The following is a 25,454-nucleotide window of genomic DNA, read 5'->3' as shown; positions in this document are numbered from 1 at the left end:
GCACGGTGGTTTTATACGTAGGATCTACTGCAGTTGCATGTTGATAGCTCACCTGTGCGTTCAGTGTAGTGTGGATCAGCTTGTATCTGAACAAGTAGAAGTATTGTAATGTTGTTTGTAGGGGGTTTGCATCACCCCCAAAAAAATACACACACACATATATATATATATATATATATATATATATATATATATATGTGTGTGTGTGTGTGTGTGTGTGTATATTTTTTTTTCCTTTATGGCCACTCTGGGCTTCCTCTTTTTGTGGTGGCAGACATTCATGTCTGTGTTTTCTATGAGAGCAGTGTTCCACTGGAAAATATGCTGATGTAAACCCCCTACAAACATGACAATACTCCTACTTGTTCAGATACAAGTCAGCCATGTTGGTCTGCAGATATGACACATGACGTGAGACAAGAGCAGGAAATGAGGAGGACATTTGTTCAGTGGAGAGATTGACAGAGTAGCCGCAGCTAATATGGCCTTTTGTGGCTCCAGGGGCAGCTGCGTGAAGTCTGATAAATTGTCTCAAGTGATGTCACTTGAGGCAGACTCAGCTGGAGATGAAGACTACGAGTTTGAAAATGAAAAAATAAAAATCCGGCCATGTGGAGTTAGAAAGGAGTGAGACCTCTGCAGCCCACTCCTCATCTCTGCCACAGGCCAGCAGCTTGAGGCTACATTAGCCACTGCTAGCATAGCACACCCGAATCGCTGACTTCACATATTTTCCTGATGTTATCCTGTTAGCTGTGTACGTTTGCTGCAGTTTGGAGATCATCTCTCCCATGTTGTGTCTGTGTGGGTTTGTGTGATTTTATGTGTCATGCTGTCTCAATAAGGGAGCAGATAAAAAAAAAAAAATCAAAGATTTAAGCTGCAGTCTGGTGTTGTGTGTTTTTTGTGATGCCCAGAATTGTGCTCTGCACTGCAACATGACTTGTTTTATATAAACTGTCTCCTAAACTTTCATACACTTGAAGATATTTAAACTGGTTTGTAAAACTGGTTTTAATGTATGGAACTTCTCTGACAGAGATGGCAGGACGCTAACAAACACAGGCTCATATACACAAGTGGGTCATCTGGAAGCCGGGCCACAGGCGGCGAGTTTGCTGAGGCTGCCGCTGTCGGCGCAGGAGGGGAGCGAATGGCGTGGAGCTGAGATGTTAGCAGAGAAGTGAAAGCGTCTGATGTCTCGCCTTGTTAACTAACTGACTGATGGTTTGATGGCGGGAGGAGACGTCCTGTTGACTCACACTGTGGCTTAGTCTGGTGGGGGCAGCCCGGCTTCTCCGGAGCTCTGTTTGACAAACACACACACACACACACACACACACACACACACACACAGTCACGGCGAACTGACATGAGTTGGAAAGTGTGTTTTTCTGCGAGCCTTCTCTGTTTATTCAGATGTTTTCCCACAGCCCCTGTAAAGTGTGGAGGCATCGGACCCCACCAGGCTGTTTAGTCTGCCGTGTTCCTGCAGGTCAGTGGGTGGATGTAAATACATATGCGCACAGCGGTATCGCCTCCAGACAGATGCAACTGTGTAATTGTCTGAAAAATTTGCATTACAGATCAGCACTGGAGGATCTTGACAAATGGCGCAGCGTGCATCACCACTATTTACCTCTTGCTTTGGACTCTATTTCAAGTCTGGGCTCGTGCTCGGCTCCCGCGGCACTGAACATGCGGTTCTGTCTGCAGGCGAACAATAATGTCGCGTTTACCCGCAGAATCCCATCAGTCAGCGTTCACAACGTTCTGTCTCTTAGCAAAGGGTGAACATCATGTGCTTCGCTCTGAGTCACCCGGTTTGGTTGATTTGATGATTTCTGGAAAGACCCTGAACGGTCTGCTCATGTTTACGTTCACTTCCCTTTGTTACTCAGAATTCACAGGAATTCTACATGTGTGTGCGTCTGTCTTGACGGTTTTTCGTGGTTCCTCCTTTGCCCCAGTTGCTCAAGGAGGGTGTGGAGTTTCCTGTTTTGTCCCTAAATGTTAGCTAGTCAACGTTTTAATTGCTGGCCCGCGTTTTTTGGATTCTCTTTGGCTACAGCTAAGTCAGGAGAGTCCGGCTGGCAGAGTGGAAGAGGCACAATGACATGATCTTTGAGGAAAACCTGGAATTTTGCAACTGGTGAAATCAAATTATTGGATATCTGACGTTTCATTTACTTTGTTTCTCTCTTACATATTCCTTTTGTCGGTTTTGTTTTGATATTTTCATCTTTTAGTGACATACAGCATCAGTGTGATACACTTTCTTTACACCCTCTTAATATCACACAGCCAACACCCTGTATCTCCCCCATTGTTAAAATTGTCTGTGGAATTTCGCGTGGTTAAGATATGCTCTCTCTGGGGAAGTGAAACTCTGGAGTTCATATGATTAAGGAAAAGACTGTCTTTAGAGTTTAGCCTAAAAGAGAGGAAGTGAAATGCAAGAATCCATCAAAGAGACTTATTTACCAATACTCAATATTTCTCTATTTCTGTGTATTTCAGGTCAGGAACAAAGAGACAGGAGCTCTGGCTGCGGCAAAACAGATCGAGACAAAATGCGAGGAGGAGCTGGAGGACTACATGGTGGAGATTGACATCCTGGCTAAATGTGACCACCGCTACATTGTCAAGCTGCTCGATGCATTTTACCATGACAACAAACTGTGGGTAGGTGACACAGGCATCTGGTTAAGACGCCCAGCTTTAAGTGTTAGCCACAGACTTGTCAGCCCTTCTCTCTTTTTGTTTTGTGTGTTTGCACATTTTAGCACTGGACAAACAAACACTTTTGTTTTATCTAACAATGAACATTGCTTCAGGTTTTGCACAAAGCTCACACCGTTCATTTAAATAAACAGACATAACAGCGTGCTGCTGCATGGGAACAGTGCGATCAGGGCTGCTGTTGTGTTAGACTGGTGCATAATGTACCTAAAGGACCTTATCTGCTGTTACCTTCCTCACAAGATGTCTTGTTTTCACTGCGTCGAGGAGTTTCTGTGTCCGTCCACCAAAGTTTTCTTTTCAGCCTTTGCAAACAGAGCCACAACACACAAATCTGCAGGGAAGTGGAAAAACAGACCTTTTAACCATCTAATGTTGGCAGGCTCATGGGACGTTGTTATTTCATTGCAACAGTATCTCATCCAGGGTATATTTCTCTGACATACGAAAGCTCCGTTGAAAAATAAAGATGAGATAAGTGGATTGCCTAAATGGGGATGACACAAGCCCCCCAGGGTGACATAATGCATCAGCAATGCCCCAATCCTCATCCTGATGTTACTGCAAGAGCCAGGATCAGTTTCAGTTTGGTGTTTGCTGCTCTCCAGTTATTTTTCCTCTCCACACTCGCTCACTGGGTCAAGCGTAAACTTTTCAACCCCGTCTGTAATCTCCCAGTTTATCTGGCCAAGGAAAATAATAGTGACCTCATGCAGGGGCGCGACCTTGAATATCTGAGGAATTACAGGCAGCGTTTAGGCTAAAGATAGTTGTGTTAGTAGATTTTTTTACCCCTCGCCTTGTTACGTTATTAGAAACTTAAGATTTAATGTTTAGATTTGCATGAGTGTGTTTTTATGCAGAAATGTATTTGAGGAATTCACTCATGCACTTGTTTTCCAGTGGCCTCAGTCATCAGAACAATCAGTGATTGTTAAGTTGAAGCACTTTCAGGATTTCAGTCCTGGTTGATTTGGCAACACCCGTGGTTGCTGTGGTAACGCAAAGTGCAATTTAATATGCCAGCAAACACTCGTTGAGCAGCTGCTATGTCAAAGATGCAGCAGTAGAGCAACTGGTGTATCTGTTTACAGCTCAGCCAAACAAACCCGCATTGTTTTAATGCAAAAGTTGGTCAATAATATTTCGCAGCCGCGATCTGATTCCACGCTGCGCTCGGCGCAGGGCGCAGTAACATTGATTAACTTGCTGTCCACCCTGTCGCCTGCAGCTCATCGTCTAACCGCTCCCTGTGGCTGCTCCTCCTTGTTCCAGTACTCCCCTGCAAATATGCAAAACTCCTCTGCTGACAAACAAGCCAAAAAAGACCTTTCGTTTTGTTTTGTTAGACACATTTTTTTAATGAGCAATGCCGGATAATTTCCTGTGAGTGCTTCACAATAAAGGCCACCTCATGTGTCACCAGTTGAGTGCTTTCAGTGAAAATGAAGTAGTGGCAGTAGGACGTTCAGTTTGCATTAGCACTAAGTGAATGCAGCTCTTATAGTGTTAAAAGAGCAAACAAAACAGTAAGTCTTATCGGTGAGATAAAATTTAGTGATAAGGAATCTGAATCCTGTGCAGGAACGGCGGACTCCGCCACCACCAATAAAGTAAACTATACAGACACATTGACATTGCTCTATGCCTATGAAAAGACTTGAAAACTGATTAAAACAGATCAGCTTGTCTCGTTTTAACAGTTTCTGCAGGTTTTTCTATGTGTTGCACAAAATTTAGAACCAAAAGACTTGGGACCAAGTGTGGTGCAAACTTGATTTATAGTGAAGAAGACAGCAGAGGTACACAGGTAGTTTGCCAAGATGTGCTTCAGTGATAAACAGAATGCAGTGCTGCTGTCTTCTGACTGCTAACGACTGCCACCCAGCCTTCTCATAGTAAACATTGATGCGGTCTGAACTGAGGGTGAACCAAAGGGCAGAACTGTAATGCTAACTTTAAATCCAGCTAAACATGACAAACCACTTGTATCTAGATATGACTTGGGGTCTCTGCTGCTGCACACACACACACATGCACAGCTCTGCTACATCAGAGCAGAGCCAGTCATGGTTGACCATAGCTGGAATTCCTGAGCGTGGAAGGTGAACGCTCCCCATCAGTCAAAGCTGGACTGTGAGACAATGTTAGTTTGTGCTGATAAGCCTCACGTACAAACATCCCTCCCTGCAGCATTCAAACCACATGTTTCCTCTGTGACTTCAGACTGTCAGCTTTTGCTTTGCTGTCTCACTACCAAGCTGTGCTCAGACACTAATCCATTCTCTTCTTTTAGATCTTACACACAATTACTCTCAGTCTCTTCAGAATCTGTTATTCAGCCTCTATTTTAAGAGCAACCATCTTTTTCTGGGTTAGTAAAGAAACTCATGGCCAAAACGGACATATGAGCATCCGACCGGCAGTAGAATAATTATATACAACACTGAACAAGCTCTGCACCTCATTGCTTTGAGTTTGTTCACCAGCCTCAGCCTCAGGATCTCAACAATTAGCCCGCGGGTTGGCGGTCAGGCCTCAGTAACCTCCGGTTGGGTGGACTGGGCAGGGGCGAGACGATGCATTCCAGCGACGACCCACCCGTTCTGCTTTCTGCAGAGCAAGAGAGGGACAGAGGGAGAAAGAGAGACAGTGAGAGAAGGGCTGTTTGTTCGCTTCCAGGAACAATCTGGTCTTGAGGCTACGCCGGGGCAGCCGGGCCCACGGCGTGAGAAAAAGAGGGCCTTTAACATGAGGACGGGACTGCTGACATCAGCACAGAGAAGAACGGACAGAGAGAAAGAAGGGGGGAGGACAGTTCAACAGACGAAAAAGAAAGATGTTTAACACAGCCTTGTGTTAAATCCACCCTTTTTAAAGGGTTGGATCCAATCGGGCCTCTAAAGCCTGTTAGAGGTTACATGGGAGCAGTCAAGGCCCTTATCAATCGCTGCCAGCACCATCAGTGGAACTACTGTCTCCTCCACCTTTAAAACTACCTCTTCCTCGACTTATGATGTAGGTGATATACATCTCTGTGTGTATTGAAAGCCAAATATCTATTAATCAGACATGCAATAATATAGAATATTAATAATAACTGCAGCTTTTCTACACCAAAATTAAGAATATACAACTTATAGATTTAAGATGAGATATTTTGGTTTAACCCATTCAACACAGTGTGATCTTACAGAGGAAGCAGCAAGTTAGCAAGTGTTTCAAACATTTTACAAAGTGCTGTGAGTATTCCTGTGTGTGAGTATTTTGTACCCAGAGACTTTAGTTTGGCAAAGAAGGACAAGCTGATTCGGCCCCTCCTGTGACGTCATGCTGCTTAGATGTTTTATATTTTTAACTTGCCTGGTTGTCATGTAGTTGCCATTTTTTGCATACGGCGATGTCTGCATCATGGCACCGGCTGTGGTTGCTAGGAGGTCTCTGACGACACTGGAAAGCCAATCGATAGGCGTCAGTATGTTGTGCCTTTGCCGGCGCCACCTCATGTACACACATTGCCGAAGCATTAGTCATGTTCAAAAAGTGACATCGTATAACAGCGTGTCTGTGTTTTTCTTATTTCTTTCTCTTTTCTGTATCGCGGGTTCCAGGCAGGTCTCTGTTGGCAAACAGCCTTCAGACTTCTGACAAAGTGAGGTGGGAAATCACTGTGAAAAGTACAGGAACACTGCAGTGTCAGCGAGGCGTGCTCCATTTATTTTAAAGCCTCGTGGATTTTGTAGGCCGCGTCCAGTTTGGTTCAGGTTGTCTCAAAAGAATAAAAGAGGCGCTCAAAAAAGGAGACATTATTTAAATAGTTAGATAGTTCTCTTACTTCCTCTTAAAAGTGAAATGCTGGCTTCTCCAAACAGGTGGCATGTGATACGCTGACTGTTTGGTTGATTTGGCGGAGATGCTGCTACGTACACCCCTGAGAACTGCTGCATGTGTCGTATTGTGCCGCTGTTTCACGAGCCTGTGAATGTACTCTACTGCACCGCCAGTGTTCGTGCCCTTGTTCTGCTCTCTTTCACGTGGACATAAATAAATGTGTGTGTGTGCTTGATAGAGGAAGCTTGTGTCTGCATGTGTGTTCAGCCCATAGCGGGTATGTTTTGCATGTAGCTTGACCAGTCGGGGCACATTCTTCACCGCAGCACTACGTGTCACCCAGACGTCTGGCTGCAGAGGCACTGATGGAAACACAAGCCGGCCCTGACGCAGCAGTGTAACGTACAGCTGTTTAGGTTGGCCAGCACAGCGTATTACCACCGAGGAGTGGCTCGTTTAATTAATTAATGGGGGTTTCTCTTTTGTTGTGAACAGAAGAGAAATAAAAATAATGAATGTGTGGTTAGCGGTGAGCAGGAAGAAGGAAGCGGTTTGTACTAAAATGTGTAAACCTCCCTCTTGTAGCGTGTTGTAGCATAAACATGGTGTGCTTTCTAACCAGCATATTAATTTATCAGCAATTACTCTGCACCGTACGATGATGAGATTTAGTTGCAAACACATTTTAACAATCTACATGTCAACTTCCGATGCATCACAAATCAAATATTACTGCAAGAATCTGACACACAACATATGTACATACATAAACATGTGACATTAATTTTAATTTCAGCATCTTATTGTTGAAAAATAATCTTCTCAGTGGTCTCTGGTGGAAAAACCTTCTGTAAATTACTTACCTGTGTTGTGATTTCTTGCTACTCAGCAAGCAACATGCGCATAGCGACATGTCTGCAGTGGGCTCGGTCTAACAGGAGCACAGAGAAAAAACTGATTGTTCTGCATGAGAAGTTTGTGGGTTTTTTTTTTTTTTTTTACGTTTTTTAATTCTTCTTGCTGGTTTGAAGTGGGCGTGGCCATGTTGGAAAAAGGTGTCGTCACTGTCTGTAAATTTATCAACATAATAATCAGAATCTGAAACTGCACTGCAAACAATATCCTAGAGAGCAGATTAGCAGAGTTTTAGTGTTCAACTTTAGTTCATTTAAACTGAGAATGTTATACTGTTTATACCTAGCTTGCTTATTTAGACACAATATTCAATGTTAAAGACAAATGATAGCCTTCAGGTGCTTTAATAGTCGTTAGACGCGTCTCTCCCTTAAGAAACAGAGGTCAGACACTGAAGGCAGATGTTTATGATACAGTAAGGAGATATAACAGTTGGAAGCAGCAGACCGTGTAACACTCAGGCCAGACTGTCTGTCATTTAAGAAGAGAAGTGAGATGTTTTAAAGAGACCAAGACAAAGTGAAACATCCTTACCTAATCCTAAACTAAAGGGGTTAGTCGATCGGTGTGTTCGCGCCCTTTGTGTTTCTAATTCTCAGCCTGGCTTTGTCTGGGCTGAAGCTCCGCGCCCTGTCCAGCCCCAGGTTGATTCTTTGACGGCGTTGTCATAGCAGGCAGGACTGTGATTGAATGAGAATGACATCGCACAGCAGGTATGCTGCGCGGCATCTCGGGCTGATCTGCGACTGTTTGGAATCGCAGGATTGTTATGAAATCCTTGTGGTGTCTTTATTTATTTTGGTCCCGCGAGCACTTTGAGGTTTCTCTGACAGTCGTGTGAGTGTGTGTGTGTTTGTGTGCGCGCGCCTCGGAGAGAGTCTAACTATGTAAGGAGAGGAAATGAAAGGTAATTGTTGGAAGACTCTATTGGCCAACAACCCACCATTTAGAGGATGAGTTCCCAGAATCTTTTTCTCTCTCCCGTCTGTGTGTTTCTCTGTTTTTGCTTCACTGCTTAAGGGAAGTGTGTGTAGTGTGTGTAGTCACAGCCCGGCAGTTTATCACACACTTTGGTCTGAATCCAGCTGGTCACACTCACAGGAGGTAGCCCGCCATCGGCCGATTGCTCCAGTTGACATTCTCTTCCCCTTCTGCTACCTGCGCGTTACCGTTATCAACGTCCCCATCGCTACGGGAGACAACAACAATGCTCGCGACCTACAGGCTGAAAATGCCAGGTTACCCCAACCTGATTGCTAATGGTATGAACGTAAACAAACTAGCTGCTCTTCTTTTCTTGATGTCGGGGCTTGCAAGTGTTCCACCGAAACAAATTCCCCCTGATGCTATTTTGCAAAGGCACATCGCTGCATCCTTTAGTTTAGCACTGCCCAAGACGATTGTGGGTGGTTTAAAGAAATTCTTATATACTCATAACAGAAGGATAATGTGTTCAGTGCTAAAACAGAGCGTGGAGACAGGCCACAAATCAAAGAGTGTTTGACTGATGCACGGCATTGGTAATGATGACATAAAACATTAGCTGTCTGTATTTGCAGCCCACTCTGTGGACTGAGCTACCAAAACCACAAAGGGATTTATCCTCTCCCTCTCTTCCTCCAAGTGCCGCAAATGTAAAAACTCACCATGATTCCCCCGCGTTCACTGGTAACTGAGCAGATGCCAGGGAAAAGCATTTGTTTTTTTATGTGTGTGTGCGTATATGAAATAATATAGGTGGTCACTGCTCTGTCTCATCTCCTTTCCTTCTTCAGTCATCTCATCTCCTTTCCTCCTTCAGTCATCTCATCTCCTTTCCTTCCTTAGTCATCTCATCTCCTTTCCTTCTTCAGTCATCTCATCTCCTTTCCTTCTTCAGTCATCTCATCTCCTTTCCTTTAATCGTGTGAATAGTCGTGACTGGGAACGTTGCCAGTTTGTGGTTGTTGTTACCTTTTGTGCTCCTCGTCATTTGTGTTGTGTTGTGTGCTTGTTGTTCATTACCTTGAGCTCATTTTACTGCCAGATGTTTTCATAAAAATTACCGCAAACTCGTATGAAAGTGTTAGTTGCGTAAGTGCTCCTCGTGCATGCGCTGCTAACGGAAAGTGACGTCTTCCTCCTGTTGCTACGTACAATACCCTGAAAATGGAGATTACAGCTGTCAATTGTAACCTCACCCGCTCTCCCCTCCCATTCATTCCCCAGATCATGATCGAGTTCTGCCCCGGGGGTGCTGTGGATGCCACAATGCTCGGTAAGGCCTCTCTCTCTCTTTGCTCTCTGTGCTCCACCTTCCTCCCTGTCACGAGAGTCAAGTTCCACACCTGCTGTGACTACACCTGTCCTTCAGCTGCGACTGTAGGAAGTGTCGGGACATGATACAGGGTCAAAGATTTTATTGCTTTAATGCTCCAGTCGTGTGTGTTTTTCTAAAGAAAAACGCCAGAAAATCAAAAATTTATGACAATAATGTTGACACTGTGACTTTGCCAGTCTGGCCTTGAATACTCCAGACACAGTGGAGTCCTCCGGTGTGGGAAACCCCCCTGGTCTGTTTTTACTTGGTAATCCACATCCTCATAACTGTCTGTACCCCCACTGCAGCTAACCAAACACAGACGCAGTAGAGTAAAGTCTGCAGGGCAGGACTGGCTTTGACGTGTGAAAGCCTTTCTGATCTGGGATTACGTATCCAGCAACACTATCTGAGAGACTTCATTGATATCATCAGGGGTTTACCTTTCTCTGTTTTCTCTCGTGGAGTTCACACACGAGATTAGTCCTCAAGACTTTGTTTTTGCCGCGATGGTATGCATGCAGAATATGGAATGTGCAAGGTGTGCACACATAATGGGTTTTGAACCCTCTCAGCCAGCTTCCTCACCTCTCATGTCCATTCTGCTCTCGTTCTCTCCCCTTCCCCATGTTTAACCCCTCCATCTCCCGTCTCCTGCCTCCTGCCTCCGCCTCTCCTGCCCTTATCAGAGTTGGATCGTGGGCTGACGGAGCCGCAGATTAAGGTGGTTTGTCGCCAGATGCTGGAAGCGCTGATCTACCTCCACAGCATGAAGATCATCCACAGAGACCTGAAGGCCGGCAACATCCTCCTCATGCTGGATGGGGACATCAAACTGGGTGAGGGTTTTGATATTTATTACATTATTGCTTGTAAGCACTGAACATTGTTCACTGTGTAGGCATCATGCCTCCAAGTGTCATCACGCAAGTGCACAGTGTGAAAAATGCAATACGGTATATTCTGAGGGTCGTCTCATTTAGAACAACAATATTTCCTCACTGTATTCATGCAGATGATGCAAAATTTTTGTTGTGTTTTAGTGGTGGGAAAATGCAAGTTGTCCGCTGCACAAATGAATCACATCTTGAGAAATCTGGAGATCCTGTCGGGCTGATTAAAATATAGTTTTGTAGGTTTAAATGTTGCTTAGCTCCACAACATGCATTTGTTCTGTTTGATCTACCTGGTAGTTAGCAAAAGTCAAACCATTGTCTTTTAAATTTCTGTCAAAAGACAAGTGATGTCGGAATGATGCGTCTTTTAAGTGTTACCATTTGTAATTCAAAGAACAGGGTCGGAGAAAACATGAGGTTGTACCTGTCACACAGGAAGTGATGCTTCTTAAATTAATGTTAATGTTGGAAAAAAAACAAGACATGCACTGACTGTGAAAATCCAAAAGCAATGAAATGAGCCCTGCAGGTTATCGCAGAACAGGAGGTGAGCTTAAACACGCACATTGAATTTGGGAGGAATCTGTTTCTCTTTACATTCCATCATTCACACAGAAATAAGTGTGCTTAAATGATGCAAGTGGAACTAATTCTCCCATCAACCACACATTCCTGTTGCACGTTACAGGTTATCTCTGGTCTGTTGTTTCTTTGGCTTACACGCATGCTCACACGCACACACACACACACAGAGTTAGAGGCCCTGTACCCCTCCTGTGGCGCTGTAGGAGGATCAGAAGTGAGCATTGTGTGGGAAAAGTGCATTCTCAGGAGTTTTGCATGTTTTCATTTATTGGCTTTTTGAAGAGTTCCCCACATTCTTCACATTGCACAGCTGATGTTGTGGATCCAACCCATTCGCCAGTGTGTTTTGGATTCAAACGCAGTTTCCCGAAAAGGAAAATTGTGTCTTAATGTGCTTTATGTCAGTGTGAGTTAAGGAAGTGTTGATTTTTATTTATTTTTTTAATGGCCGCCTGACATTTGGACATCCTCAGACATAAAACTTTGAAACAAAAACAAAAATAGTCTGTTTTTCATGCATGATGTTTTACTGCCTTTACTCTCTGTCATTTTGCACTCAAACCTTGGCCACCAACCAAAAGCACTGCAAGACTAACTATAAGCTGCATAGAGCTTCGTAATTCTGTGCTGCACTTTTTGTTCAGTTTAATTAAATTCCAAATGTTTTATTGATCCATGGTTTCATTGCAATTGCTCTCTTTTTTAAATTCAAATGAGACACCGTGTTAGCTCCTGTGCTCACTGAACAGGCCTTGTGCTTCTTGTTAAAGTCCTTTTCCGTAGCCACGCGTTCTTCCCTAAGACACCACAGTTACATATAATCACTGGGAGTTGCCTCTTTAAACTCATTAAGTCATGACACTGACTCGTTTACAGTCTCCAAACTTATCTAACTAGTTGTTAATTCAAAGAAGGCACCAATTAACTGCCATTGAGGTCAGTCCAAATGCATTATACCCACCTGTGATACATGACATTAAGCAATATGTTCTTCCATGCAGCACGGCTTGTTTGAAACTCTTTGGCTAATGTTTATGAAACTCTCCAGCGACTGTTGATCTCTAGGTATGTTAACAATTTTCCTAAGAGCTAGCAGCTACCAGCTGCAGTGTCAAATTGGTAACAACATAGTTTTGTTTAGTTATACTCATAATTTTCTACACTATCTGTATTTTTCCTCTTAAAATTATTAAGATCAAAACACTGAATCCTGTTACTCTGCACTCATTCAGTCCCTGATGGTACAGTGCATTATGGGAGCCTTTTGGTTGTGTAGGATAGAAATATTTGCATATAATCATAATAATGCTTCTTGAGAGACACACCCTGACCTTGGTTATTCTTTAAGGAAGCATAGCGGGGGTTAAACCCAGTGATACAGCAGAGGTGAGGGGAACACGGGGCCAGATCACACTGTTGGTGCGATTGTATCAGAATCTGTTACCATCCGCTGGGATATTAATGTGTAAACTCGAATCGGGTGCACAATAAAAGCAGTAGTGCTATTTGTCTCTGTAGGAAGTAAAAACCCATTCTGCAAAAGTTTAGGCTGCAAGAGTCCAAATGATATGTTTGACCGGGACGTCAAAGATATTTGAATTGTAGTCTGCAAAACCAAGACAGTCACTTAACTGCCCGTAATAGAACATGCCAGTTTGTAATTGAAGCAGTCAGCCTGCTGCCTTGAGTAAAATCCTCAGGCCTCTGCCAAACACTTCTCAACCCTGGGCCACACGTAATATTCCGACTTGAAGAGAAAAACGTTCAGCCAAAGTGGAAACAGCACTCCTGTAATCTGAGGGTCGTGTCGGGGAAATGGGGGAGCAGGACTGCTGTAAATTCTGGTTTTGTGTCAATGTCAGAATAGCTATACAAGCTACTGCAAAGGGGGAAGAAAGGGATCGAAGTTTTTGAAGTGGCTTCAGTCCCTCTTGCTGAGAAATGCTTCTGGGGAACTTCTTTCAACTATCTCACCTCACCCTTTTCTTTTTTCTCCAGCTGATTTTGGCGTGTCTGCAAAAAACACCAAAACCCTGCAAAGAAGAGATTCTTTCATTGGAACGCCATACTGGTGAGTAAGATATCTCTCCAAGCACCATTCAGGGAAAGAGCTGCATGAACTTAGGGGTGGGTGGTATGGATAAACAACATCCTATTAAACATGCATGAGCATTGTATTAACACAGCTTGAGCTACTAAAAGGATATTTAAGCCACATAGCAAAATCTCTAACTGGAGACATCCCAACATCCAGCATGAGCTATATAAGCTGGAGATTATTGCTTGTTGAGAACAAATTTCCTGCTGCCCACAACTCTTCCATAATACTTGATAGAGCATGATGTTGTATATACACACACTCAACCCAATAGCTCAACTCAGTGCTTGAATCCTCCATTGCTGTCACAACAGTGTAGTTCTCCATTCAATACCTGAACAAATTGGAAAGATTCCCTTTGAAGTCTCTGAACCTTGTTCCATACTGTTATTCACTGTGTGAATGCACTCGCAGCCAGTTAACCATTGACTAGAGCAGGCTATCATGCATCAGGAATACCCTCCCAGTTCAAGAAACATGACCGTGCCCTCATTTTGCGCAACACAGATTCGTCCTGAAAAAAATATTGCAGGCAGATTCAGTGAAATGCGCTGATAAGCACCTGGAAACGGCGAGCAAACATCACTTTCTTTGCACTTGAGTAAATCTGAGCGCTGTGGCTTTTGAGAGCCGTTTTGCAGATTGTCGGCAAACACGCGCTGACTGGAGAAGTGCGCCAGATGTTGACACATGCAAAGAAGTGAACGGGAGACAGGAGAAACACTCCTTACCCCCCTGCAGTAATCATCAGTTAGTCACTTCCTGCCGCCGCTGTTGTAAATACTGCAGGTGTATCTTTATGATTGCATAATCATGTTCGGACTGGAGTCTTCTTTACAAGCTGAGCTGCTAAAAGCTTACCAGCACTTTTATTCAGGAGCCATTCATAAACTTAGACCTAAAACAAGAAATGCAAACTTTTTGCAAGACACATGAGCTGGCTCTAAAGTTCAGAAATCTGTTTTTATTTAGACAAAAATAAGGTATGCTTCCCTTTTTTTGTGCCCCACATGTTTTCTATACATTCTAACGGTTATACAAGAAAGTTAATTAATAATATATTAAATGGCAAGAGGAGAGGGAAAACTCTCCACTCTACCGGTGTTTAAAGGATAAATGCTATTAATGTGCAGTGCGCCTCAAGTTTTTATTCAGTGCCCCTCACAATGTAATGGTTTCATATAAATCTTTATCTTTCGTTTTCTCAGGATGGCCCCAGAGGTGGTGATGTGCGAGACCATGAAGGACGCTCCATATGACTACAAGGCCGATATCTGGTCCCTGGGAATCACTCTGATCGAGCTCGCCCAGATTGAACCCCCGCACCATGAGCTCAACCCCATGAGGGTGCTGCTGAAGATCGCCAAGTCGGAGCCTCCCACCCTGGAGCAGCCGCACAAATGGTGAGGATGCACGTTGGTCAGTGAATGTATCGCACTGATGTGTGCAAATTGGCAAGAGAAAAACAGGGATGTGTTGCCCAGAAGATTGTGCGAGGAGCTCAGAACACTCACAATCCATGATTTATTGGTTTCGGCATAGAAGGCTTTTATTTTCCTGTCTAGATTTCATAGGGTCATTTAATTCCATTGTGTTACAGCATTTTTCACAAGCTTTTGTCCTGTAATCTGCTGTAGACACTCAATGTATCACACTGTCCTCCCTCCCTCCGCCTGCAGTCTGTTTTGCCCTTCCCAAGTTTCAGCAAGCGCCAAACTATAACTTCAACTTTATTTAATTTTCCTCATCAATTTTACGAGCCGAGTGTTCCACAGCAGCAAATTCAGTACAGTAAAAGCGAAGTTATCAGGTGCTGAAAGGAGACTTGGGATGGGGAGCTGACTCACCATCCCTGCTGAAAACTTTGTTTTACGAAGCACAGCTGTGCACAAAGATGATCCACATGTACCGACACCGCATATCTGGAAACGGTGTGTTCAAATGTTTTATGTTGTAACTCTCCCTTCGTCACTTTCCTCCCTCTCACCCTCCCTCCATTCCTCTTGTTGTTGATTAATGCTGTTTTCTTGTGTTCAACCAAGGTCACAGGAGTTTAAAGATTTCCTGAAGAAAGCCTTGGATAAAAACCCAGAGACTCGTCCGACTGCGGCACAACTCATGGGGGTAGGTCCCGATGTGCAATGCGCAATTATAACCTAGCAAATGTGAAACAATGCTGCACTTTGATATATGAAGGAACATTGTCCTCGCTCTGTCCTTATCTCGCACCAACACACATAATCTTCTATTTTAAGGCCTGAATGGAGTGATCCAAGCTGAGGAAGTGAGTGGTGCCCTGTAGAGGGCACTGACATGTGGGTGGGAGAGGCATAGAAGGTGCACAAGAGTGGGCAAGAAATGGAGCAGGCAGAGAAAAGCACATAAATTCAGGGTTGTGGCACTGGTAGGAAAGCACACGTCAAATGTTTACATGTAAGTACACTTTGGCACAGCTCGGCTATTAGTAAGGAGAGGCTGATGACAGTTTTTCTGGCAGCAAAACGTTAATATCTGAGGATGAGCTTTGACAAACGTCTCTCAACATCCAGAATCCCGGGCCAGAAAAATGAGAGAAAAAGTGAGCAGGGTGTGGATTAAAGCGCAGCGTCTATTAAAATTCAGCGCCACGGTTTCCTGTCTGTATCCCACAGCTGAGGGAATGCCAACTATTTACATTCCCACCCTCAACCAATAGCATGTCTGGACTACCCTGAGCTCGCCACCTCTGGCCAATTAGAGAGAGGCAGGGATGAAACTCCTCGACCCAGGCCCGCTGGGAATTCTGCATGTGCTCTCCAGTGGGGGGAAAAGAGACGGGCGCGGTCCGCTTTTTGGTGCTGTGCTGGAGGTTTTAGATGTTTATCATGCCTGCTGCTCCTAACGGCTGTCACACAGTATTTATTGTAGATAGTTGTGCAATGAGGGCTTTAAATTGTGGATGTTGAACGTCAGTTTATATGAAGTGTATATGACTTTTAGGTCAGCCTGTGTAATGTGGTTATTCATTGGAGCGCAAGGATGTGGAAAACAGATGTAGTAAGTGAACAGGAAGATAATACTGAATCATAGATAAGTGTCTGAAATGTAGGTGCTAAACTGTATGACGTGTGTGTGTGACTGTATCAGGAGAGGAAATGAAAGCACAGAGCTTCTTAAAGTCTTCAAGCTTTTCTGCGTTTTAGTTTTGAACATGTTTTGAACCTCCCGACTCGGTCTGTCCCACATGTGTGCCTCTAAAGAATGTATACAAAACAACATGACACAGTATCAGTCACTGTGGCTGCGTGGCCGACTGGGGACCATCTGGATGACTTGTACTCATTATGCTCAACATAGCCTCTCCTCCCACATAGTTTCTCATGGTCAGGATTCTTCGGTGTTTTTTTTACAGTGGCTTCCATCCACGTGTAATATTTTATGCTTTTCTGTTTCTGATCATAGCCTGTCTGTATGTTGGGTAATTTTTCCATGCAAGTACGCGGCTATTTTATCTCTGAGCCAGGGCTTTGTAGTGGTTTTGCAATAGTGACGTGTGCTGGCATACACACACACACACACACGCACACACATGCACACACATGCACACACTCATTTATACTTTTATACTTGTGGGAACTGTGCATTCCTTAGGCCTGAACCATAACACTATCATAGCTGTAAGTTGTAAGCCCAACCCACACCCTGACCTTACTCTAAACTCTTACTCTTACTCATCTAATTCTAACATTAAAGGCACAGTTCACCTCAGTTTCAGATGTTTTCAGACTGTAAGGTGCAGACGGTGTGAGGCAAAGATATGGAGAAGGTGAAAGGCACAGATGCATAATGTTCTAAAAACATCAGGAAGTTAGTTATCGTAGTTTGTTCTTATGGTTTGCAGCTTATCAACATGGTCAACAGCTCATGGAGATGCTACTTAATGGTGCCTGATTGCAGAAAATTAAATTTGTGCTCCATCTCAAAGTCACAGCTCGGTCAAATCTGAACAAGCAGACGTCATAGACATAATTGTAGTGACTTATCTTTCTGAGGATGTCATTATCCTCAATGTCCTTTGCAAAAAAGCTCCATAAATCTTCTCAGAAGTCATAGAAAAAAGAACTCCAGAAGTTGTCTGAGAATCACCACATTTTTTTTGTTTTCTTCAGTATCAAAGGTCTGTTCATACTCGCAGACCTTGAAAACCTTTCTCCTGGTTTAATTTGTACAGATAGTCATCTTTACCATTTCTCCAATATGATGGTGGTGAATGCAGTTTTGTCTGTGCTGCTCAAAGCATTGAGAAATTACATTTTAACAAGTCTACATCTCTTTTTAGAAATAGATCTGTTTCTCCGGCTAAACCAGAAGGCAAGCTATCAACAGTTTCCATAGGAGCTATTTTTTGGCAGAAAGTAGTTCCTGTTACATCTGTGGATTATACAGAGTGAGGGACTATTTTAAAAAAATGTAACTTTTCAATGCTGTGAGCACCACAAGTGAAGCAGAAATCTCAGACTGATATTACAAAATTTGGGCAAATAAAAGTCAAGTCAATTTTATTTATGTACGCCAAAATTGCTACATGCCTAACCCCAACGCTTGCCCCAAAGTTAACCTAAACCTAATTATAACCTTAACCCTAAAAACAAGTCTTAACCTCCGAACCGCTCTGCGAAGAAGTGAGGACCAGAGTGCCCTCTCGTTCCCGAAAGCGTCCTCACTCACTATCTAAAACTCAAATTTATCCAACAGAAGTGAAAATACACACACTCCACTGTGACTGCTACACAGGTAACTGTGCAGCCCATCCCCCCCCCCCCCCCCCCCCCCCCCGCTCTGCTCCCCTAATGGGCCATATTGTTCACATTTAACCTTTTCATGCCCAGCCGTGCATGTAAGACCCAAAATCACCAGCCTCACTGGCTCTAAAGCAAAGTGAAACCTAAAAGAGGCTCCACTGAAGCACATCTCGATCCATTATAGAAGTAAAAAAAAAAAAAAAAAAAAAAACATAGCTAGATTTAACAGGCCAGCAACACGACACTGTTTGCCTTTTTTTCCTCTTTGATACGCCTCAAGGAGCTTGGTTTTAGCTTAAACATGGAAGTTCCCTTCAAGTTTGAAGCTGAAATCTCAGATGTTCACTGCTGTAGGTAGACTTGTAAGGGTGCCTGAGGGGAAAGCTGCACAGGTGATATTTTAATTTAATCCAGTAATTAAGATATTTCTTAAACTTCTTAATCTTAATTAGTAATGTAGAAATTTATGTTGAATAAAGCATAGTGCTGAAGCTGCAACAACTACTTGATTTATTCATTTGTCATTCGACAGATAATTGATTGGAAACAATTTTCATCATAAGTGAATTATTTTAGCCATTTTTCAAGATAAAATGTCAAACATTTGATGGTTTAGCTCATGAATGTGAGAATCTGCAGCTTTTCCTTGGCTTTACAGCATAGAAAATGTCATATTTTGGGCTTTTGGACTTCTGGTCAGACAGAAAAAGGACATTTCATGAAATCTCTTTGGGCTCTTGGAAGTTGTGATGGGCTTTTCTTACTGTTTACTGATATTTCCATCTCTAAGGGATAGGCTGCCTCATGTTCTTCTCAAACTGCATCACTCTTTTGAGCTTTTTCTCATATAGCAATTCTGCTTGATTCTGTTTAAACTTTAAGTGAAACCTAAGGAAATATGCCTAAAACTCAAGCCTTAACAATGTCCATAAAGACCCCATTTACCTGTAGAGAAAGCTGAAGAGTCGATGACCTGCACACAGGAACTGGATTATTTATTGACTTTTGCCCTTGAATGCATCTGCCCATTGCAACACGAGTTCAGCGGTCACACCCTCTTCCAGGCATCAAGAATTCTTCAAGTATTATTGGATCATTCAGTGCAGCTGCAGAACAGCATTTGTTTATCTCACTCCATACCACCACAAGTTCTTATGGTTTTAACAATCTGGTGGCCGATCTCTCAGCCTGGTGGTGTGTACTCAGGGTGTGGTGATGTGGTTGTTGGAGTATGAATCATATCAGTTGAGTTGTGCATCTTGATTAACCAGTGTGTCTCTACAGTGTGTCTCTCCTGTACAACAGTTGCTGAGCAAATAATGAAAATTGAGCAGGATTCATTTTTAATATATATAATAATACATGTTTATATTCCAATTCCAGGGTGTTTTTATTGGCAACTTTCTGCAGGACGTCCCTTTATTAGCTTAAACTTGAAAAACACTTAAAAGCAGTACACTAGTTGTTTATGCAGAATTTAAAATTAGATGGCAGTTGACATGACCACAGTTTTGAGAAGCACCGGCAGTACCGGTGTAGGGAGCTAAGCAATGCACTGCTGTGCGGATTGTAGCCATCTAAAAGAATGAATATCAGTTTGAGTTTATGCTATTTTTTGAATATTTTCACCACTTTACTTTTCAGCTCTTTCCAATGTGAAACTGAAGCCATTATATCGCTCTTTCCAAAGCCACCAGACTCCTTTAACAAAAACAATAATTTAACCTCACAGAACATGGAAGTTGCTAAGCTACTGCTGCCTCAATCGGATAGTTTGTTTGTGTTATTGCGTGACTTCAGTGAATTTGAACTAACCCTTTAAAACACCAAAGTCACGCAATAACACAAACTTACTAACTGATTGAGGCAGTGGTAGACCAGCAACTCCCCAAGTTCTTTGAGGCAAAATTACTGTTTTTGTTAATGGAGTCTGGTGGCTTTGATGGATATAATTGATGGATAAAACGGCTTAAGTTTCCTGTCAGCAAGGGCTGTCTGACGGCAAGGCAAAGCGGTGAAAATTTAAATATAGCATAGTCTTAAACTGATACTCATTTTTAAGGTGGCTAAATACTCTTAGCTTCTGCCCCTATACACAGCATGTACAGTGGTACATTGGTAACTTCCATGCTGGTACTCCTATCTGCTCCTCTAAACCGGTGTCTGAACTATCCCTTTAAAATCTTTCCCCAAATCTGTCTGACAGGTGAACAGTGTTCACTCTCTGATGCCATCAGATGGGACTGCACGTTCCAATGTAGACAGTATACATTAACAATACTAAGACTCTTTCTGTTTCAATCATCAGATTTCATTCGGACAGTTGCTCTAAAAAAATTGCATGTGTATACATCATATTTTAAAAATAATAATGTTCTTCATCCTCCAATTTTTCCACCATGGTGTAATAAGTGGTTAGATGGCACTCAGCATTTACACTACCTGACTCATTAGACAATAGCTGACTGTTGTAAGTCACTGGAGAAGTTAAAAGCTGAAGCCTAATGCAGTCCTTGAGGACAAGCCCCTGCACACAAACAACTGTGATCACCCATGACAAGTGCACACACACACACACACACACACCTTCGACTTATGCACACTTCATGGTCCAGCACAACTTGTAGCCTTTTCCCTTTGTCAGCTGTTCCAATTAAATTACACAGCAGTGCAAAGCATCTGAATAATAGATGCTCAGCCTCGTGCCCCAGCTGCACTCAACTTTTAATTTAGCTTTTCATTCGCCTTGCACTCAACTTATCACTGCCTTATTTGCACCTTGGCACACGGACACATTTGGTCTGGCAGTCGTAGAAGTAAATACGGGTCACTATTTTAAGAACATTATGTCAGGTTGAGCAGCGTTACATCAGCGTGCCGTTCAGGAGAGAGTTTGTATTGTTTGTGGCAGTTCAGGACCTGGCAGGTGGCAGATAGAGTTTCCCCTGCAGTGAAAGTCCTCTGTAGCCTCTTCTGTGCGCCGCCGCTGTAGCCTGCCTTCATCTCACTGTTGTCTCTTTAAACAGTTTGCATTTGGAGAAGTTTCACAGCTTTTGACCTGTAAACTGAAGCCTTGATTGTTTTGTTTCGCAGACAGAAAATCACACATAACAGATGCTATTTGTGCGTCACTATTATAAGTCCGGCACTTGCAGCATCCCTCAAGCAATACTCTTGTGGCCTAATGGCTCTCAGATCTAAGGATAATGTGTTTTCTTCCGGCAAATATTGTTTTACGGTTGTATCCTGTGGTCACATCAAGCCTTTAACTCTCACTCCCTCTGGATTAAGGGTGATGGTTTCATGCTCATTTATACCCAGAATATGATGCACAAAATGACTTACAAGTGGGAGAAAAACAAGACATTGTATTTGTCCTGATAACCAATTAACCACCTCTCCTCTGTCTCTTGTGTCCACAGCACCCTTTTGTGAGTTCGGTGACGTCTAACCGTCCGCTGCTGGAGCTGGTGGCCGAGGCCAAAGCTGAGGTCATGGAGGAAATCGAGGACAATAGAGAGGAAGGAGAGGAGGACGACGCCATGGAGCTGACTGGGGTACCAACCCTTGATCTTTTCTTCTTTTCTCTCCTTTCGTTTTCTTCTGTGTCATTGTTTGCAGAGGGAGAGTGGGCCGCTCATGTGCACGTGATTTGCACTTACAAGGCCAATAATGGGACATTCAGTGAAATGAAATGAAATGGAAGCTCATGCCCATAATTGCAGAAAGGCACTCTCGCCTGCACATGCACCCCTATCCCGAAAAGCACACGCATTTGGCCCTAAATATCCACTTCCCCTGCTTCTGAAGTATTTTTTCTTGTTGACAGCTTTGAACAGCATTTTTTCTGCAAACAGGACCTTCCTGCCAAAGGCCTGAAGGTCCGTTCTGCAGAGGCCATTCATAAATCCATCGAGGGTATGAGGTTAGAAAGAAACATAGTGTGAGTGCAGTTTGCCGTCTGCCCTCAGCACAAACAAAGGAACAGAAACCGGAATCCTGGCATTCACTCACACCCACACATGGTTAAATATAGGTGCTGCCTCCAGCCTCGCGCCGGTGCAGAAACACTGTTACCTCACAGCCCCTGATGGGGTAAATTATTTAAGGTCGCACATTGTTCTGTTTTCTACACTCTGACCCTTAACTAAAGACAGATGCTTAGCTGCACACCCCAAGACCCCAGAAATACCCTTTCTGACAGGAAGCTCTAAACACGTGGTGAACGTGGATTTTACTTCTCTCAATGGAGATGAAAGTTTGCCCAGTTAGTGCGATGACTTCTGTATGTATTGAGGACAGGATTGTAGTGACAGTGCAGAATAAAACGTGGCTAAGGCGTCATGGCTGCAGCACTTTGCGCTGCCCTTTCCAAATTTCTTGTTAATCAAACATTGAAGGATTAAGTTTGGATTAAGTTTGAGTTTCTGTAGGTGGTGCTACTGTCTTTATGAAACCAGTTCTTTGTTAGCACGCTCTGTTTACTGAAAAGAAGACTTAAAACTCATCATTTCCTGTGTGTCAGATGTTTCCCCAGATAAAACCCACTAAACAAAGAGGCTTTTAAACACAATAATGTTAGAATGTTAGAGTTTGCTTAATTGCTGCTGCGCTGCTTCAATCTAGATTTTCAGGTGGAAGCTAAACATTTACTTATGGGGAAAGTTTATATTTACAGTAGAGCACTTCACTGTAAATGGCTGCAAAGTCCAAGCATCATCTTTCTCATCCCTGATATCATTACATCTCTTCCAGCAAGGGCATTCTCGTGTGCACACAGCAGTATTTTGACACATCCAGTTACGAGGCTCTGAAAGCCAGCCAAGCAGGTGCCGGCCCATTTATCTCCTCCTGTACATCCCACACAGCCAGACGGAGGTGTTTGCTGAGACATTAGGGAGGCTGAGCCTGACCATAAAGATGTCTGAAAGCATTGTTTACCTCCGGTTGAAGACAGCGGCGAGGTATTTCAGGAAGCAGAATCGCTCCGTTTGACAGATAGCTGCGCACATTATTCTCACATAACATGCTCATTAGTGTTTATAATTACAGACCATAGAATCGCCATGTCTCACACATGTCTGGAGCCTTCTTTAATTAAATTTAAAGCTGGGACTTTATATAATAGCTGCAGAGGTTTTAGGTATATTAGGCCCATTTAGTTATTATTAATTTTAGAGTGCCTTTCAGATGTCTTCAAGCTGCTTTTAGGATGTGACCTTTTTATGATTATCTTATTATCTTATTCAGGATTGCATTTTTGTTTCATGTTTGTCTCAGTCAGACTTTCTTTCTGCAGAGTATCTGCAGGACAAGACTTAAAACTTGGTAAACAATTCCGGGCCTTATCATCCCTGCTTGTTTTCATATAGATATTGTTCAAACTTTGGCCCCTGTAAAACAGTATTAAATTACATCTATGCGGTATTAAAAAAGTCTTACATTTAACCTGGAGAACACTAAGTAAGTGGATTTTTTTAAATGTGTCTTTGCTCACAAACCGATAAGTCTATCCACTGCTTTATTTTGCCAAGTGCTCATCAAGAATCACACATAGTTCTTGGTATTGATGCCATTAAGAACTCTTTGTCCCTGTTTGTCAGCCATGATTCCCACATGCTTCACACCTCTGTAATTATTAGTGTGCTCATTACAATTTAGATAACCATCTCAGAGACAGTGAGAAGTCGCAGTGCAGGAGTCGAAGCAGGAATACCCGCATTCCTACTAAGCTGAGGTTGAACTTCACTGAAGATGGCACACCTGAAGGACTTTAGCCGTTGAAAACAGTAAATGTTGCATAAAGCAGTTACAGCAGCGCTCTATAACAGGTGGGGCAGACGCTCGCGCTGAGCCACGGACTTTGAACAACAATCCACATTAGCTTTCCTGCTTTTTTTTTTTTTTTTTTTTTTTCTCTAACTGACAAACATGAACGCCTTGTCCTGCACCTCAGCTTCTGGAACAAATGACCAAGCAGACACTCAGTGGGGAAACGTGCACTGCTAGGAGCAGTTTGCAGACTAGATAGCTGATTAGCTGCTCAGCTGCCGCACATTAAACAGCATGTAAACGTATCTGCAGATGTCTCTTTGGTCCGGTTTGATGTGGGTGTGGTCATGTCTTCAGCACCACTAAAACGCTGTCTGTCCACGACATGTAGGCTGCAGTGAAAGTTTGTTTGCTCTGGCTGCTGGCAGTCAAACATCTGTTTTTTTCTTAAAAACACATTGACATTATTTTTGACCACACATAGGGGTGAAAAATGTGATTTTAGTTGGACTTTAACATTTGGGACACCACCAACGACTCAAAATCTGAAAAACATCAAACGTTTTGTTATATTGTGCCTAACAATACATCTCCTCTCCCTCCTCCTCGTTCCCCAAGTCTCCAAGCAAGGAGCCATGCCAGACCAGTCAAACCAGTTTGGAAGGAGACCAGCCTCCGGACACCCCGAGCCCCACCACACCCTCCCCAACCACACCGACACCGTCACCCAGGAAGGGGGCCGAGCCAGACACACCAACAGAGGAGCAGCCGGGCTCCGTCATGGTGGTCCCGGTTCCCCTACCACGGCAGAATCTCCCTCCGAAAGATCCAGAGGAGCTGGGCAAGAGTCTGGCTGCAGAAGTCACGCACTCAAAGAAGTCTAAGAAATCTGAGAGCGAGGCGTCAACCAAGACTTCCAGCTCAGATTCGGGCATCGAGGATGGCAAGAGTACCCCCACATCAGAGGAGGAAAAGGTGCTCTTTGGAAATTTAGATATAGAACATGAAATATTGCTGAATGTACTGATGGACTTTCAGGTGGTGTATTCAAAGATTTTTTTAACAATAGTACTAAAATTCATTTTAAGGTTGCTGTGGAGACCCCAGAGACAGAACAGCCGCCATCTCTCCCCCAGCCGGTGGCATCCGAGGAACATGTTGACATCATCATAGACTCGTCTAACCCGGAGGCAACTCCAAGCTCAAGTCCCTCCATCAGTCCCGCTCCCTCCTCTGCTCCCACCCCAGTACCCACATCCCGTTCTGGGCCGAATGGCAGCCTAACCATAGGCACCCCACAGCGGGCGTCGACGGGAGGGAGCGCTGAGACCGTCTCACCTTATATCAATGGAGGGATTTTAAACAAGCGGTACTCTTACTCAGGCAGCGTGGCGTCAGAGAGCATGGACCTGTCCATCCACAGGGAGAGCATTTCGTCCGCAAGGGTGAGTCAGCAGGAAGCAAAAGTCTTCCAAGTAGATTCGCTTTTTACGCAGAGGGTCTAGTAAGCAGCCTGATCTGTCCTCTGAATATTC

The 25,454-nt window shown here is 43.6% G+C and overlaps 1 protein-coding gene across 1 annotated transcript in view; it reads left to right on the top strand.

Annotated features, from left to right (window-relative positions):
• stk10 (serine/threonine kinase 10) overlaps window positions 1-25,454 on the top strand; it is a 44,395-nt gene that overhangs the window by 9,799 nt on the left and 9,142 nt on the right. Inside the window, exons 2-10 of the mRNA XM_041952318.1 lie at window positions 2,521-2,685; window positions 9,697-9,745; window positions 10,477-10,626; window positions 13,267-13,339; window positions 14,575-14,769; window positions 15,409-15,490; window positions 21,570-21,704; window positions 24,538-24,894; window positions 25,008-25,364. Coding sequence (XP_041808252.1) covers window positions 2,521-2,685; window positions 9,697-9,745; window positions 10,477-10,626; window positions 13,267-13,339; window positions 14,575-14,769; window positions 15,409-15,490; window positions 21,570-21,704; window positions 24,538-24,894; window positions 25,008-25,364 — 1,563 coding nt within the window. The remainder of the gene's footprint in view (window positions 1-2,520; window positions 2,686-9,696; window positions 9,746-10,476; window positions 10,627-13,266; window positions 13,340-14,574; window positions 14,770-15,408; window positions 15,491-21,569; window positions 21,705-24,537; window positions 24,895-25,007; window positions 25,365-25,454) is intronic.

The sequence above is a fragment of the Chelmon rostratus genome, chromosome 14, assembly GCF_017976325.1.
Source record: "Chelmon rostratus isolate fCheRos1 chromosome 14, fCheRos1.pri, whole genome shotgun sequence".
Taxonomy (NCBI): Eukaryota; Metazoa; Chordata; class Actinopteri; order Chaetodontiformes; family Chaetodontidae; genus Chelmon; species Chelmon rostratus.
Note: the sequence above shows the minus strand (reverse complement) of the source record. Positions and strands in the feature narration are given on the sequence as shown.